Here is a 15888-nt window from a genome sequence, read left to right on the forward strand (position 1 = left end):
ATCACGGATTGTTTAATGGCAAGGAGACTGACACTGGTGATGTAAAAGTAAATACACAGCAACTAGGCAAACATCATATTATTGTTTTACCAAATTGTAAATATATATAAATATAAATAAATGTAAATACATGTAAATATATTTTTATAAGATGGGAGCAACTGGGAACTAACTGCCAACATTGTCTTGTGGCAGGTTTTGATATCTACCACCTGACAGCATGGGAATGTATCCATATTTACACTTCTGTTTTCCTACAACCATTTAATGAATTCCCTTCAGAGTCTTATGAACCATCCATAGTCCATGCATATATGCGGAGTAACACTGATCATTAAATTCTAAATCATAATCTCAGAGATTTCCTCCTGAGTTCACCATGGAAAAGGTAATTTCAGACTACTTGATTTGGGGGGATATTACTCAATATTCAAGCTCTTTGGACTTACCACACTTTCCATCCTGCAGTACTTGCCCTGTACTGCACGCTTCATGCCCTTCAGTAGCTTTAGCTGGCTTCTGAGCCACTTCATATTCTGTCCCAGAAAACTGAATGTAAAATTGCTGTTTATTAATAGATTTCCTCAATGTTTTGATTGCAGTTTGCAGCTTCTGCTCCATCCTTTTCCGAACACAGTCAATGTTACAGGTGTCTAGATGGGAAATGATAACAAAACTAGAAGCAATTGAGATTCATGTTTTAAAGAGGTGCTTAACAAAAAGTTTAGCCTGCATTGCACTATGACATCTCTGTTTGTTTCACTGTCTGGTCCATATAAATTGAAGCAGCAGCTCCCTGTATTCAACATCAGGCCTTTCAAAGGGACAGGACAGTATTCTGAGGTCCATGGAGCAGTTCCAAGGACTGCAAGTGCACACTGAGTGCTGCAGAAAGCATCAATCCTAATGTGCTCTCCTTCAGGTGTGTTCAGTCTGCCACCATTAATGCTCCTGAATTTTCTCTGCCCATGCTTTCCTCAGTTGATTAGGAACTCCTGCCACTTCTCTGACCAAAACACCTTTGTGTTAGTGACAAAAAGAAAGGTGTTTTCAGGCACAACTGCTGTTTGAATCACTTGGCTAATGAGGTGCCCCTCAAGGTAAAGAAATCTGCCTTTGAGGACTGACATCCTTATAGGATTCAGTCCACATTTTCTTTGGCTGGAATTTAGAACATAATATTCCATCTCATTTATAACTTGAAGAAATTACTTTTATTCCAAAGTTCGGTAAGAAAAATGAATTTTTCAACTATGTGATAAAACTCTCTGCTTCACAGAGTAAATACTCAGTAACTTATATTTTGGAGGATATTTTTATCATCATTTTTGCAGAACTTCTACCTAATCTTTATGTTCTCTGTACATCGATTAGCACTTCTGCTGTTTAAAGAAATCACACTGGATTAAAGCACATGTCTTAACTCAAGGCCTTGAAGGAATTTTGATGCAGGTTCAGTTTTTGTTCCTTTGGCTTAATTTCATCCCTGGCTCTTTTCAATTAAAGCTCTGAAACTTTGAGTTTGGAGAGGTTGTTGAACAAGGTGTTGTGCTAAAAGGTGTTCATGGCAGCTTGATGAAATAACATCAAAGACATTTTAATAACACCCTGAGGAACTAAATTCTGATTTCTCTCCACAGACGAATCCTTCACAAACCTGAGACTTCTTCAGACTTCATCTCCACTTCAAACTCTGCAGTGATATGGGACACTTCTTTTGATGGCGACTTGCGGCCTCGGCGTTTTTTCTTGGAGGAATCGCACTTGAGGTTCACAAAGGTCACCTGGCAGTTGTCTGTGCATGGGAACTGACCTCCTTTGCACGAGAGAAGAAACACAGGGAAGAAATCAAGCAGCAAAGTAGCACGTGACAGGCTAACAAGTGATATCTCACTGGGTTATCATGAAGGCAGCGACAGGCTGCATAACATTTCCTGTGTCTTGTGAGACACCTCCTTCTCTGGGCAGTGCTGGGATTGCTCATTTTGCTATGAATGCAGAAGGCAAAAGCACAGCCTGGTGATGATCAGCTGCACAGTGATGCCTCCAATGCCTAAAACTGCCCAGTCCTTTTCTGCATAATGATTAGAAAGCTCTTTACAGAAATTATTTTAAATCAGCAAATACTATAAACTATATTTGATGGCTGAACAAAGCAAGGGAGTCAATTTCATAAATCTATGAGAATGTCAGGCCTGGTACTCTATCAGTGGGCATTCCATCTCTTTCAGAAGTGACAGTCATCAGATAGCAAAGGCTTTGAAAGGCTTTGATTGTGAGGTTATGAACATGTATTGGAAGGTTTTATCTGAGCAAGAATTGTAGTTTGCCACAAGTGATGAACCTTCCAGGTCAGGGGGAGACAGAGAAGTTAGTAGCAATCAAGACACTAGAAGGATTTCATTCCAAGGGTGTGGTAAACTATGTAATCTTATTGTTAGACTCAGAGGTTCAGATGACATAACAAACACAAAGCAAAGCAAGCAAAGGACAAGGAGATCCATCCAAGAAACACATTCCCATAGTGATTGTATGGACCAAAAAATTTTACTTCTATGACTTTAAAAATGAGTCTGATGATCACATCTTATTCACAAGGTAAGCATCTTGATGACTAAGACTCAAGTCAATAGTTCTAAAATGAGAGATACAAAAGTGTAGATTGCAGGGTAAAGATTAAATATGGATCTAAATTTTAAAAATAAAATCTTTAAACTATTCACTTTTTAAAAAAATAGGTATTTTTACTCTTCTCTGTTCAGGGCTCAAGTAAGATTTCTCACTTGCTAGTGGAAGTGGTGGTAAGACAAATTCATAACAAAGAATGCATGGCCAGTAGATGTTTGGAGTAAGCTGCTAAGTTAAGTAGCAATTTGACTTTTTTAATACCACATTTTTGTTAATGACACCTAAATCTTATAAATATTTTTTCTAACATCGTAACTACTCACTCTTTCATAACAAAAGATCTAAGGCTGTGAAACATCAGATTTTCATAATAACCTTCCTTCTTAGGGGTTGTCTTTGGTGCTACAATAGGTTACTAATCCAGCATAAACCAAACAAGTAATAGCTTTTCTTTTCTTTTAAAAACCTCATTTGGGAAAACCAAACCAAACCAAACCAAACTGACATGGTTTCACATAACTTTGCATTAGTCACAGCTTTTTGTCTCAGGGTATTTGTGCCATTACAAGGCCAGAAAAAGGATCAGCTTCATTCCCAACTCATGTACTTTTGAACAAAGATTTTTCAAAGCAACTGGTGAGATTTTCAGCACCCAAGATCCAAACCTAAGTCACTGTTCAGCCACAGTGGGAACCTTGGCCTTAACTTAAATTCAGACCAAATAGGTTGATTTTTTCCCTATCTGCAGCATGAAAACAAAACATGCAAATGAACAAGAAAGCAAACAAAAAAAAAAAAATTAAAGTGCTGTTTGCATGCTGGAAGAAACCACCTACCTGAAACAGCCTGCTTCCCAGAATCTTTGGTTTTTTCTTTACTGCGAGGCCGTAAATGGCATTTTGCATCTTTGATTTTAAAACGAGCTTTCTGCTTGATTGGAGGGGCTAGGGAGTCTGTTGATGTAAAGTAAAAAAGCTACCATTGCAACAGAAGTGAAACAAGATCTGGATCTTATTTTTAAGAACAGTCTCAAAAGCTTTCTTGTGACTTAGAAAAGAGGCAGCCCAAGAATTACACAGCTTGTACAAGGGGGCCCATTTCCACAAGTTCCATTTTCAAGAGAGTACCTACCCTTGGGCCCAACCAGGTCAATGAATGTGCTAGTACCACGCTTGCTCTGCACATCTCAGATTTTGGGTCAATTTGTCTTTTACTATGAGAAAGATTAATTCCTACCTTTATTTTTTTTTCTGGGCTCTCTGTCTGTGAATTCCCATGATACTTGTAGCTCTGCTCCTGCCAGTGCCAGTAAGGTTAATTTAGTGGAGTTGCTGGCAATTGAAAACCATCCAAAGGAGCTGCCTCTATTGCAGTCTGTGGCTTGCAAGCTTTATCCCTCAGTTTTAAACCCAAGGCAGCTTTCACAGTCTTGTTTTAAGGGCTGTTATGCAGTCATGCAATGAGTAGAAAATGGAGCTGCTGGCTGATTTCCTCACAAAGTCCCTGGAGTAAAAGACTGGCCTGGCTGTCACCTGCCAGCTGCTTTGGGATGCCTGCTGGCCCTGCAGAAGGTGGAGGGTGATCCCAGGTGATGCCACAGTGTGGGTCCCTTTTTCCTTGGTAGGGCTTTGCTGAGGCAGGACTTTAGAGGTGGCCTGATCCTGTGCCACAAGCAGGCACATCTGCTGCCAGGCTGCGTCACTCCACAGCACTGTACCTCCCAGCACATCCCAGATATATAAGAAATACTTGGAGAACTGGAAAATGGAAGAGAAGTGCAGCTGGTATGTGTAAGGTGAGCTAACTCTTCCTACAGGTGGATGTAGTTTCAGCTGTTTCTAATTTTGCCAGGCTTCAAGTTTTTGTGGGTATTTCTTTCTTTTTTTTTTTGCTATCAGCTTTCATAAACATTTGAAATGTCTCTGCAAAAACAGCCCAGCCATTTTTGACAAAAAGAGGCATGAATTGCAGTGTTTTCTCACAGAAGTCTCACAATCTTTTTATGCAGGGTTAACCTTTTACCCTTGCAGTAGGAGAGGCTGTGCTCCTGTGGAAGGGCCTTGCAGGGGAGGGCTGGAACCCACCCTTGTGCTACTGCTGGGTCCCTCTGGCTCACTCCCTAGCCTGGGAAAAAGTCCAATTTTTATATGCTCACTATTGCCTTGCTAGACTATGGAAAGCAAATAATTCTAAATATTAGTCCTTACTGAACATGTCTCAAACCTGCAGCACTCCCACCCTGACCCACCAACAGAATGCTGCAGCTCCACACACCCCACCCTCAAGGAAAGGCTGCAGAAAAGGAGTGTGTGCAGAAGGGAACATTGGCTACCTTTGATGCCTCAAGATTTTTGCTTTTGATAAATTTTCAATATATTTGTAGCTTTGTAGACCATTAATATATGGTTATATAACTCCTGGTATTTTTCCTACCTTTTCTCTTAGATTTTAGAACAATAAGCTAACCCTACTAATACATACTTGGAATTCTGTTTAGTCTTATTCTTAAGAAGAGAATTCCTGACAAGGACATCTTATTTTCTACCAGAACTTAAGAGACATAACAAGAGAAGAGAGCAAAGAAGTCCCAAGGGGGCTCACCCACGGGTGGGTTACAGGGGTAACTAATTTCCTATTGGATGTCCCAGCCGGATATCCTAATTAATTAACCTTACAGAATTACAGAAATCCTGTACCACGTGTGCATGGAGCCATATTTTGTGTACCTGAAAGCTTTCATTGAGGAATTACTTTTTTACCTTCCCACTTTATTGCAAGAATTACTTTTTTATCTTACACCGCTTCAACTCTGTGGCAAGGCTTTTCCTTCTGTTACTGGGCAACACCTTAACCCTTGCCTTACCTAGGAATGAGCCTGATGTCCTGCAATGCCCGAGGTCCATGCCCTCCCTCTGGGGCCCAGGGCAGGGGAGCAGCAGGGCAGACCCACCTGAGCAGCTGGGCAGGGTGGAGTTGCGCCGGGGCTGTGCCTTGCCGTGCTGCACGGGGACGCCGCAGCTCAGCGTGTAGCTGTTCTCCGAGTCTGGGGGACAGAACACAGTCAGCACATGGGCAACAGCCTCACCAAATTCAGGGCTTCAGCTTCTCAGAGCTGCTAAACAACGAGATATTTTAAGTGGCTGAAATACTTTGCCAAAAAGCTTCAACACTTCACAGTGTTGATGGCAAGGTTTGTTGCTTCCAGCACTTGAACGATACATTTCATAAGTGATTTGGCACAAGGTTAGGTGTGCACAAGTAAAAAATATTTTGTGTTTTTCCATGGCAAAGTCCTTCTGCTTCCCTGTAATTTAAAATATAAACCATGTATTTTCATAATAATTTTAGCTTCAGGCTCCAATAGAACTTATTGGCAGAAACAGAAATGGCGTGCTTAGAACCATAACAGTGTTTACATATTACAGAGATAAAACTTTGTCTTGGTGCTTACAATTAGAGAAATGCACAGTTCCACTAATATCTCCTAAACTGGAAATAAAATGTGAATAAAATGTTAGCTCAACTGCATTTAATGCCAAGGCTAAACATGAAAAGTAGACACCCAAAAATAATCCTGTGCCAGATCTATGAAAAGGAGTAGCAATCCCCTTCTTCTTCCCTGCAAAACTGTGAAGATGAAAACTACCAGTAGCAATGGTAAAAACTACCAGTAGCAAATGGTAAAAAAAAAAAAAAAGAGGGAGGGGAATGAAATGCCCAATTTTTTATAAATAATACTCAGCTGGACTGAGAGATGTGTCCATGTTAATGAGGATGGTGCAGAAAAAAATTGTTATATATTGAATTGCTGTGGCAAAAGGGAAGGCAAAAATGAACAGTTGATTTCAGTGAATTCCTGTTATTTTTTAATACAAGCTTTTTGTTAGAATTTTCACACCCTTTCAACTGACGTCTCAAATTAAACAATAAAGGACCAAACTTCTCATGTGGAGTTGACAATCAGCTCTTCTTGATTTAATTTCTAATGAGATTTTGCTCATTTACTGTTGTCCATAACAAAAAATGAATGCAAGAATCATGAATGCATTAAGAAAGAAAAGTCAACAAGTCACATCCTAGATGAAGAGGACAAATAATTTGCACAAACCTGGAACAAAAAGAGTATTGGATGGGCAAGACAGGAAGCAGCTCTCTATGCCTCCTGTCTTACTGCATACTAGCTGAGCCTTGGGAGCTGGTTTGGCATTTGGGAGACATTTCACCATCTCTGAGGAGAAAAAAATAAAGAAATGTAAAACAATTGGACACTGCCCAACCCAGCACCTTGTGTGCACACTTGGATACAATGGTGAGAAAAGGCAGGAAGTGGCAAAAACCATAATGACAGATACAACTGTTTCTGACATAAGCATATATCTCATAAGGGAGAGCATTTGGATTGGGATGTTGAGCTTGTACTTGAAAATGAGACTCCCTTCACATTTTTAGACCTAAATTCTACATCAGCCTTTCTCTCCTATCCTCCATGTTGGGATCTTTGTACTCTATGAGCACAATTCTGTGTGCTCATCTTGATCTCAGAAGCAATAGGTAACACTAATCACCTGAGAGGTCCTTTCTCTGATTTGGAGGCACAGCTCTCTGATTTGACAGACCAACTACACACTGTGCACAGTGGTCTGTTTACTTAGGTGACCACTAAAATTATATTTTTTAATTCTGTAACTCCCACTGACTTTTTAACTTTAAGTCCATGCTCTAGCTTCTGGAGCTAGAAAACTTCCCAGCCAGGCGGAGGTGAGGCAGCAGATGCTAGGATGGAGATGGATAGTTCTGCTGGCCCTTTCAGACACTGCTGAAATGCCCCAAAAAAAATGCTAGAAGGGACCCTGTGCCAAACACAGAGATCACAGAGCCATTTCTCATCAGTGCCTACAGCATGAGGCACACTGCAGCTCATGTGAAGGAAAAATCCAGCTCCTCCTTTTGGCTTCATGCCAGGAGAAAGACAGAGCACCCTGAAGGTCTCACAAGTGACTCTTCACACTTGGGTAAGGCAGTGCTTGTGTTTCAGCTGAAGACACATGAAGTTGTTGTTAATTGTTGGAGCAGTCTCTGTGTTTCACCCTGAGAAGATGGAATGACACCGATAACCATTTATTTTAATTTGCCTCTCCTTTGGATTTAAGTGTTTCTTAAATGCATCTTTTCCCTCACAAATGACAAGGCTCATTCTTAGCTGCAGCTGGCACATGCCATTACTTCCTACAGGGAGGAAGCCTCACTGATTCTCTCCTTTCCCCAGAGGGTTCCCCTCTGCACTGTCTGCTGACCAAGTGCAGCTGGGCACCTCTTCAAGCAGCTACTTAAATCTCAGCCAGTGGCTGTGGGGCAGTTCTTGCTTCAGCCCCATAGAAATGCTGTTTCAGGTACATGATTTTTCTCTGTTTCTTGCTACTTCTTCCAAACCTGCTCACCTTACAAGACAGGTTTGGCTGACATTTGTTTTTCTCACTGCTGACTGTAGTACTGTAAATGTCTTTTTTCCTATCTGTCAGCTTGCCAGCAGACCACACTGAGGCAGGGGTTGCTTCTGACACCAGAGCTTTAGCAGCTAGACTGGTTTGGGTCTACCAGGGCTTGGCAAAAGCCCAGGAAAGTCATCATGAAACAAGCAGTTCCAAAGCAGTAGCTGGAATGAGTGTTGCCTGACTTGGCTTGAGTGCAGAGGAAGAGTCCCAGCAGCCTCCAGCTGGTTTGTATTCCTGGCCTCACTGGTCATTAAATATAAATATATACAACTCCCATAAACATGACTGATGTTCACATCTCAGATATGGGAATAATCATCCTTCACTTATCTCCCTCCTAAGTCTTCTATGTTGCTCTGGTGATATCTTTAAGGAAACTATTTCCTTGGACTGAAGAGGCAACAAAACACGAAGTGCCACTGCTGAGCAAAAGAGGGTTTTGTTACTGCAAATGTCTCCAAATCACATGGTTTCAGGATCACTAAATATAATTCTTCCACTTTCTATCATGCTTTTGTAACAATTTAGAATATAGTTTCCTCTCAAAAATGTTGGTAATAAAGGCAGGTGATCAGCAGGGAGATGATGCTCATTTTAAGCCTCACTGAAGTCACCAACTACTAGAGTGTGTATCAATAGACAAGGGTGTTCTATTTCCATCTTCCAGCTGAGCATTATAAATAATGAGGAGAAATTTACAAGCAGGACAATATTTTCAATATAGCAACATTCTTAGTAGGCTGAGAGGGAATATAGCACAAGTAGTGTAACTTCATAGCAGACCTCCAAAAATTTTAGTCCCAGCTACTAACTTACAAAATCCTTTCCAGAGGAATAACTGGTATATGGCAAGGGAGACCTAGTGGATAACTAAAAACCACAGTGAGCTATTTCTTGTTGTCACAATGCTTAGTTCTGTACATAGCAGGGAAGGTAATAGCCAGGTAGGCAGGAAAGTGAAGCACTTAATTGTGCTTTGGAAGAACATAGAGGCAAAGGCTGGAATTCAGCTTGAGGCTGAATTTTATACTGCTGTACCCATGTGAAAAAATGCCACAATTGCATGATCACACAAGGCCAGTGCAGTACTCTCTGCTCCAGATTAAGCAGTGCTTTCTCTCAGTATGGGCAGAGATTCCCTGAAGGGAGATCCCCCTTTTTCTTTTTCTGCCTTGCTCCCAATTAGGTGTTAGGTATCATCCCATCTCATCATGTGCCTATGAGAAGTTATTTGTGTCTCAAAAATGTGGCCATCAAAAACTCCAGGTATGCCATTCTCATTAAAAATAAAAAAAAAAAAAAACAGAATTAAAATCTCACAGAAAAGACTTTGGCTGTAGCCATGATCAAGATTTGCTGTGCTTCACATAAGACTCTAGAAAAACAAGCTATCTCTTAAAAGGATACAGAAATTCAGGTCTGCCACAAAGTGGCACTAGCAGCAAGTACCAAATTTTTCTGGTCTCAGGAAATGTGTTCATTTTGATTAATACTTTTGACATAGCTAGTGTCAGTACTTTATATGAAGCAGGACTTTTTCAGAGATAACTCGAAAAATTGGGGTGTGGTTCTGTGAATGTAGGTATTATATCCTACCATGTCCTACTTGTAGACAGTTAAATATTTTGAATATACTAAATTAGTGTCAGAGGTAAATAGAGTTATAGCTGACATTACAGAGATGGGAAGAGGGCAAATTAAGGACAAAAGTATAAAATACCTACAATAACAACAACAACAACAACAATAATAATAATAAACAACTTAGATTTCTGTGAATGGATTCATAAACTTAAAAAAACTATTCCACATAAATAAAATCTAACATATTGCTCATTCGCTAATCGACCTGGAATTGTATCCTAGCTCATGGAGCTCCACAGGATCAGGTGTATCTGAGTTTATAAAATGAATTTGGGGATCTATATTGTGAAAATGCAGCCTCTCTAAAACAAAACCATGGGCTTTTGCACCCTCCTGGAGAACACATTCACCACAGTCACCTCTGAGTCACACTTCCACACTTACCAACACAGTCCTTTTTATTCCAGTGCAGTTTCTTTCCAGGTGGGCAGACACACTCATAGCTCCCCAGGGTATTAAGGCACCCAAAGTCACAGCTACCATTGCTGATGCTGCATTCATCAATATCTGAAAACATATTTAAAGTTGTGAAGAGTCTTAACCATGTGTATACACATATACTGTACATTAGGACACGAGTTGCATAAGGAAACCTATTTCTACTGCATCTTTTACATTGGAGCCCATATAAACATGTATAAAGACAGACAGTGCCAAACAACTGTAGTGCATATTGCTTGTATTTGTCCTTAAACTGTACAGCTCCTACTCTCCCAAGGATTTATGCATTTGATACAGTTTACTTGCCAGGACCAGTTACACTGAAATTCTTGGGTACAAAACATGCTCAAAAGTGTCTGCAGCATCTGGACAATAATGGAAAATACAGAAAAATGGCATAAACCTCTGTGAGATTACATCACCTCAGCAAAACAAGGAGATAAATTCTCCACAGTGATTCCCAGAGTTTCTTTTAGAAGTTCAGGTGAAGAAGGAAATGATGCTTTTGAAAGAAACTAAGCAGTTAAAGGTAGTTTAGACTTCCACTCCTCGAATAAAAATAAAAGGTAAAGTTTGCAAGACGGTGAAGAAGTTATGTGTGTTATCCCTGATATTCCACAGAAAATATTTTGACTTTTGATACATTAGAAAAGTATTTAGCCAGTATTAAGTGTATCTTTTTTAGTCCATGCATTCAGGATTCATATACTCGTGCCAACAAGGTCAATCTCTCATCTCCTCTCTTTCCACCACCAGAAAGAACATTTATTTATTTAATGAGCTGAAATGACACCAAATCAACAGGAGACACACAGAATTCCTGATGCTCTGGCTCACTGGCAGACCTCAAAATTAAGCATGCAAGGACTAAAACTAATGACAGGCCTAAGTGGTAAAACCTGGGGCCTGGACAAGTTTGGATTCAGAGTTGTGATTTTGCATCTGCTCATAATGGAAAGAAGCAGGAAGTTTGGATCCAGTTATTTTTTTGCTCAGAGTTAAGCACTGAGTATTTCCAGTGAGAGTTTTGGTCCTTCTTCAGTCTTACTGAAAAGACGGAAACTGAACTGAGGCTGAAGGTTATTTAAAGACTGAGGCAGAACCCAAAACTTTGAGGCTCTCCCTAAATTAGTGCATTAAGTAATTAAGGAATTAACAGTGAAACTGAAGATCAGTCTCTCTACACCTCATATAACACAGGTCCCAAAAACTTTCAGACTCTGAATTTGCTTTCACAACTGCTTTCAAGTGGGGCCTGTTCCCAAACTGCTTCCTTAGACGGACTCTTATTTCTCTTCCTGTCTGCCCCTACTCTTATCAGGAATTCATGTGATACTTCTCCACAAAAGAGAGACCAGCATACACCTCCAACATCCTTCCCCCAAGAAAGAAGCCATGCAGAGATACCATTAGCAGTGTCTCATGTTGACATTACAAAATCAGCTGAACGCAGCCCTCAGAAGCGAGGGGCCAGCCTTTGTTTCTGCTACATTAGCTGAACCTCTAATTTGGTCACTGTGGTAATGCTGCACTTCAAAAATATCTCTCTCCTACATAATGAAACATTACAGCACCAATTCTTTCCAGTCATGCCAAAAAGGTTGAAAGCAGGTCCCCAGAAGATGGAAGATCCACCACAGCCTTCTGTTATGCATTTCAGAGGCAGTTTATGCCACAGACTGCTAAGGACAAATGCCATCAGAGCCAAAATATGCAAACTTTGCAAAACTGACTTCTTTCCCCTATTCTCATTGTTGCCAATCATACGATGCCTCCCTGCAGTAGTGAGTAACCTCAGTCCTGTGGAAGTTCTGATCAAAAAATGGTGGGACATTGGTTTTCATTGGTGCTTTTCTCTTGGGAATGCTTCAGCATATTTGAGATACTGAAATTTTACTCACAGCCAGCTCATGACATTTTAAGTGTATTTTAACGTTATGTCTTTGTCATCTTGAGTTATAAAACCTTAATCTAAAAGAATGAGTGTCTCTGTAAACAGTTCCCAAAGCAAACAAACACACGTAAGCAAAACTCAGTTTCCAAACCTCCACAGTGTGTCAGTCCATACAAGGTGTAACCTTTGTGGCAGAGACACTCAAAGCTTCCAGGGTAGTTGATACAGGTGTGGTCACAGGTCCGTTCAAAGGAGCACTCATCTATATCTGAATGAATAGAAAAAGCATGAAGAAATCAGATTTAATCAGGTTACACTGAATGACTGGATTTTCTCACTAGGTTGCAATGCCTTGTTACTGATAGAATATCCTTTACCATCCCATGTAAAATCTGAATAAAATATCATTCTCATTCCTCTAGTGCCTTGTAAAGAAAATACAGGTACATGGAGAAGAACAAGAAGAGATAATTTGGTAAAACCCAATGAAGGTTGTATTATGTACATTCCCCATTAGATGGCAACCTTTAACTTCTGATCATACTGACCCAGCAGGGCTGGGCAAGTATGGAGCTTTTGGGGAAGTTAGCGGCACAATGGAAAAAAGGTTTAGGTTGAATTGGTCTTTCACTGACCAATATGCTGACATCCTGCCCAGCAGGACAGGGAGTTGCTCCCAGACTTCTGCTCTGCCTTGCAAGACTGTACAGACTTGCAGAGGGTAAGCAAAATACTGCTGGAGAAGAAACCCTCATAAGGAATGAACAGGCTGCACCTAGCACTGAAAATATTAGCCCAACATTCTACCCAACTCAAGAAAATATGACCTCTTCCCCTTAAAAAAAGCCAGGCAGCTGTAATTATCACTGCTCAGTAATGTGAAACCCTGGCTTACACAGCCTCTTCCATCCAGCAGGCTATGAAAAAGCAACCGAGAGCACATTGCTTCCAGGACAGCACAAAGGCTTTGCTGAGCAGGTGCTGTGGAGGTTGATATGAGAGCAGCCCTGACAGAATGGATTTGCTGGAAAAATTAAAGGCACCTTAAACAGCAATTTCTGTAAAATAACACTTTGGAGTTAATTTTATTGGTTTTTTTTTTTTTTTTTTTTTTTTTTAATAAATCCTCTTCTGTAATTAATTTTTCTGCTTACAGGTCAGAAAATTGAATACAATGACATTATTTGAGAGTGGTCATTTCAACAAATCTCATTCCTCCAATGTTCCTGAGTTATAAATGAATGGAATAGCATTCCTAAGAAAATTTCCACACTTTCTAGAGCTAGTTTTTAAGAACAAAATCTGAACAACACCATTACAAATGTAACTTAGACTTTCATATTGTGCATGCTTGGAAAGCTGTTGGAGTTTGAAAACACTTGAAAACTCACCATACTTCGGGGGATTCTAACCCAATTCCTATATTCAAGTATTATTTACAAAGTTTTCATATTTCATGAAGCATTCTAAGTCTCATTCTGTTATTATAAATAAAAATACTTACCTTCCAGAACTATAAAATTAAGATTTCCTGTATGAGTACACAAACCCAAATCTGCGTGAGAGTTCACGCACAAATTTAGAATGACACATACAGCTATATTTTATATGACCTCCAACTTTAAATGTTTCAAAACATTCACACAAAAGATAATTCACAATGTAGGAAGCAACTGTTCAGGCAAATGCATAACATAAAATGAAATAAACATGATGAACAGAAATCTGTGCTGTCCAGTTTTATGTGTGCATCACAATCACTTTCTCTGATAAAGTTACAAAAAGATGACAACTGAGATTTTCTCTTTCTTACATCTATTTAATTTTAAATGCATTTTAAATCCATTTTTAAATATCATCATTTGAGTTCTGAAAGTAATTTCTTTTTAAGGTTTCTTTTATAGTCTTGGAAATGTGCAGCTTTTGAATTCACGTAAATGGCAAACTGTTTCAGCTTTCTCTAAATAAATACACAAAGTAAAATCATTTGGGAATGAACACTGCAGCTATAGTTTAAAGGATTTTTAATGTTTAAGATGCCAAATCATACATCATGGTTTCATTCATGTGTAACCTTGTTCACTACATGGAATTGAGGGAGATTTACAAAAGCAGTTCATTTTCTGGCCTCTGACTTACCTTGGGAGTCTCTTTTTCAGAACCAATTTCATATTTCTGAACAGTGATCTCATCCTGCACTAGTTTAGTCCATAGTGTTTATGCACTGCTTTCCCATGCAGAACTGTGTGTTGCTGCATACAGGGCTTGTTTTTCTTCCATTAAGGAGGGTGCATTTCCCTCTTTGCCCGTGGAAGGACAGTCTGCCTGACGACGTGACCACTGCTTGCCAAGTACCAGGCACTCAGGATGGCCAAATGCATTTCTGCTCCATAGCTTTTTCACCCTTGAAACCCCTCAGCCCCCTCCTGCTGCTGCTCTCAGACACTCGGGCTGCTGAGTTCAGCATCCTGCTGGAACAAGGGCTCCCCTGGCCGAGCCTCAGCCCCGCAGCTCCCGGCTGAGGCAGGCAGGGAGGGAGGCAGCTTTCTGCACAATCACCAGCCCCCTGAGGAATTCAGCACCTGTCATAGAAAAGGCAAAAATATGCACCACACACTCTTCATTACAAGAAACTGGTGGTGTGATACAGGATGCTGAAATCCTCCCCTATTTTTTTTTTTTTTAAACTCTGAAATCTGTGCTCTGGATGATGCTATCCCCAGGGTCCCATGAACTTTGAAGCTGACCCTCACACATCTGTGGTGCTTCACAATACCTCTCCATATTTAGCCTGAAAGGATGTGCTTATTTCCCACCACCCTCATGACACAGGTGTATCTCACAAGACACCACAGAGCTGGGAATTTGACCCTCCCAGCCCTGGGTTTCAAATCCTGCTTTACCACAAGAACAGAGAACAAACATGGGGATCTAAACCCTGTCTCCTTTGTACAAGAAACTCTACAAAATCTGGTAGCCTCATCTATTTAAGAGAAGTCAAAAAATGCAAAAGCAGAGATGTGGCAGGTTACAGTCACGCTCCCACTGCCATGTACACGCTCAAACACATAGACATTTAGGAATTATGTTGCTCTGAATTTTCCCCCTCCCACACCCCAAAATAAACACTTATAAATTAACTTCCTGGGTCTAAAGTACTCTTAAAATGATTTAAAGTTATTAAAATTTATTTTCTAGACTGTTCGGAGATAAAAAGTCAAAATCTTGTGATTTTGAAGTACTGCAGTGGAAAACTTCAGCTTAAAGGTGAAGTTTGTATTCTATTTTTGGTTGCATTTGGCATAAATTCACATGCAGTCCAAGCTGTCTCCGAACATTTCAGATTTGCTAACGCACTTATCTGACATCAAACACATTTTTTAAATTTTACTTAGCCAGAATTTCATGGTACATTCATCACTGCAATCAGTGTAGGTGACTGTGTCATTTCAGCAGATTAAGAAGTGTCTTCACAGCTGAGCTGTGCAAAGCTTACAGGGCCTAGGGGGCCAAATTCTCTGCTGGTAGCACACAATTAGTCTCCTGCCAATTTTTTTTAGGAATACTAATGATACATATAAAATCTAAGAAAAGAGCTCCCTTGTTCACAGCAGACCCAGTGGAAGTGCTAAGTTCAGGGGCTGGAGCAGGTGACCTCCAAAGGTCTTTTCCAGACTCCACCAGGGATTCATGGGCACACTGGCAGTGCCAGACTTCTCTTCATGGTGTCCAGCGCTGCTGACAGCTCTCCTTCCAGTCCCTGTTTCCAAGACATCAAGGCATCATCTC

At 40.3% G+C, this 15888-nt stretch overlaps 1 protein-coding gene across 1 annotated transcript in view; it reads right to left on the reverse strand.

Annotated features, from left to right (window-relative positions):
• Positions 1–15888, reverse strand: part of SCUBE1 (signal peptide, CUB domain and EGF like domain containing 1) — a 189225-nt gene that overhangs the window by 11470 nt on the left and 161867 nt on the right. The window contains exons 10-16 of the mRNA XM_058804924.1: positions 12251–12367; positions 10149–10271; positions 6737–6856; positions 5579–5671; positions 3465–3581; positions 1658–1816; positions 450–653 (exon numbers count right to left, since the gene is read on the reverse strand). Coding sequence (XP_058660907.1) covers positions 450–653; positions 1658–1816; positions 3465–3581; positions 5579–5671; positions 6737–6856; positions 10149–10271; positions 12251–12367 — 933 coding nt within the window. The remainder of the gene's footprint in view (positions 1–449; positions 654–1657; positions 1817–3464; positions 3582–5578; positions 5672–6736; positions 6857–10148; positions 10272–12250; positions 12368–15888) is intronic.

This window comes from Ammospiza caudacuta, chromosome 5 (assembly GCF_027887145.1).
Source record: "Ammospiza caudacuta isolate bAmmCau1 chromosome 5, bAmmCau1.pri, whole genome shotgun sequence".
Classification (NCBI taxonomy): Eukaryota; Metazoa; Chordata; class Aves; order Passeriformes; family Passerellidae; genus Ammospiza; species Ammospiza caudacuta.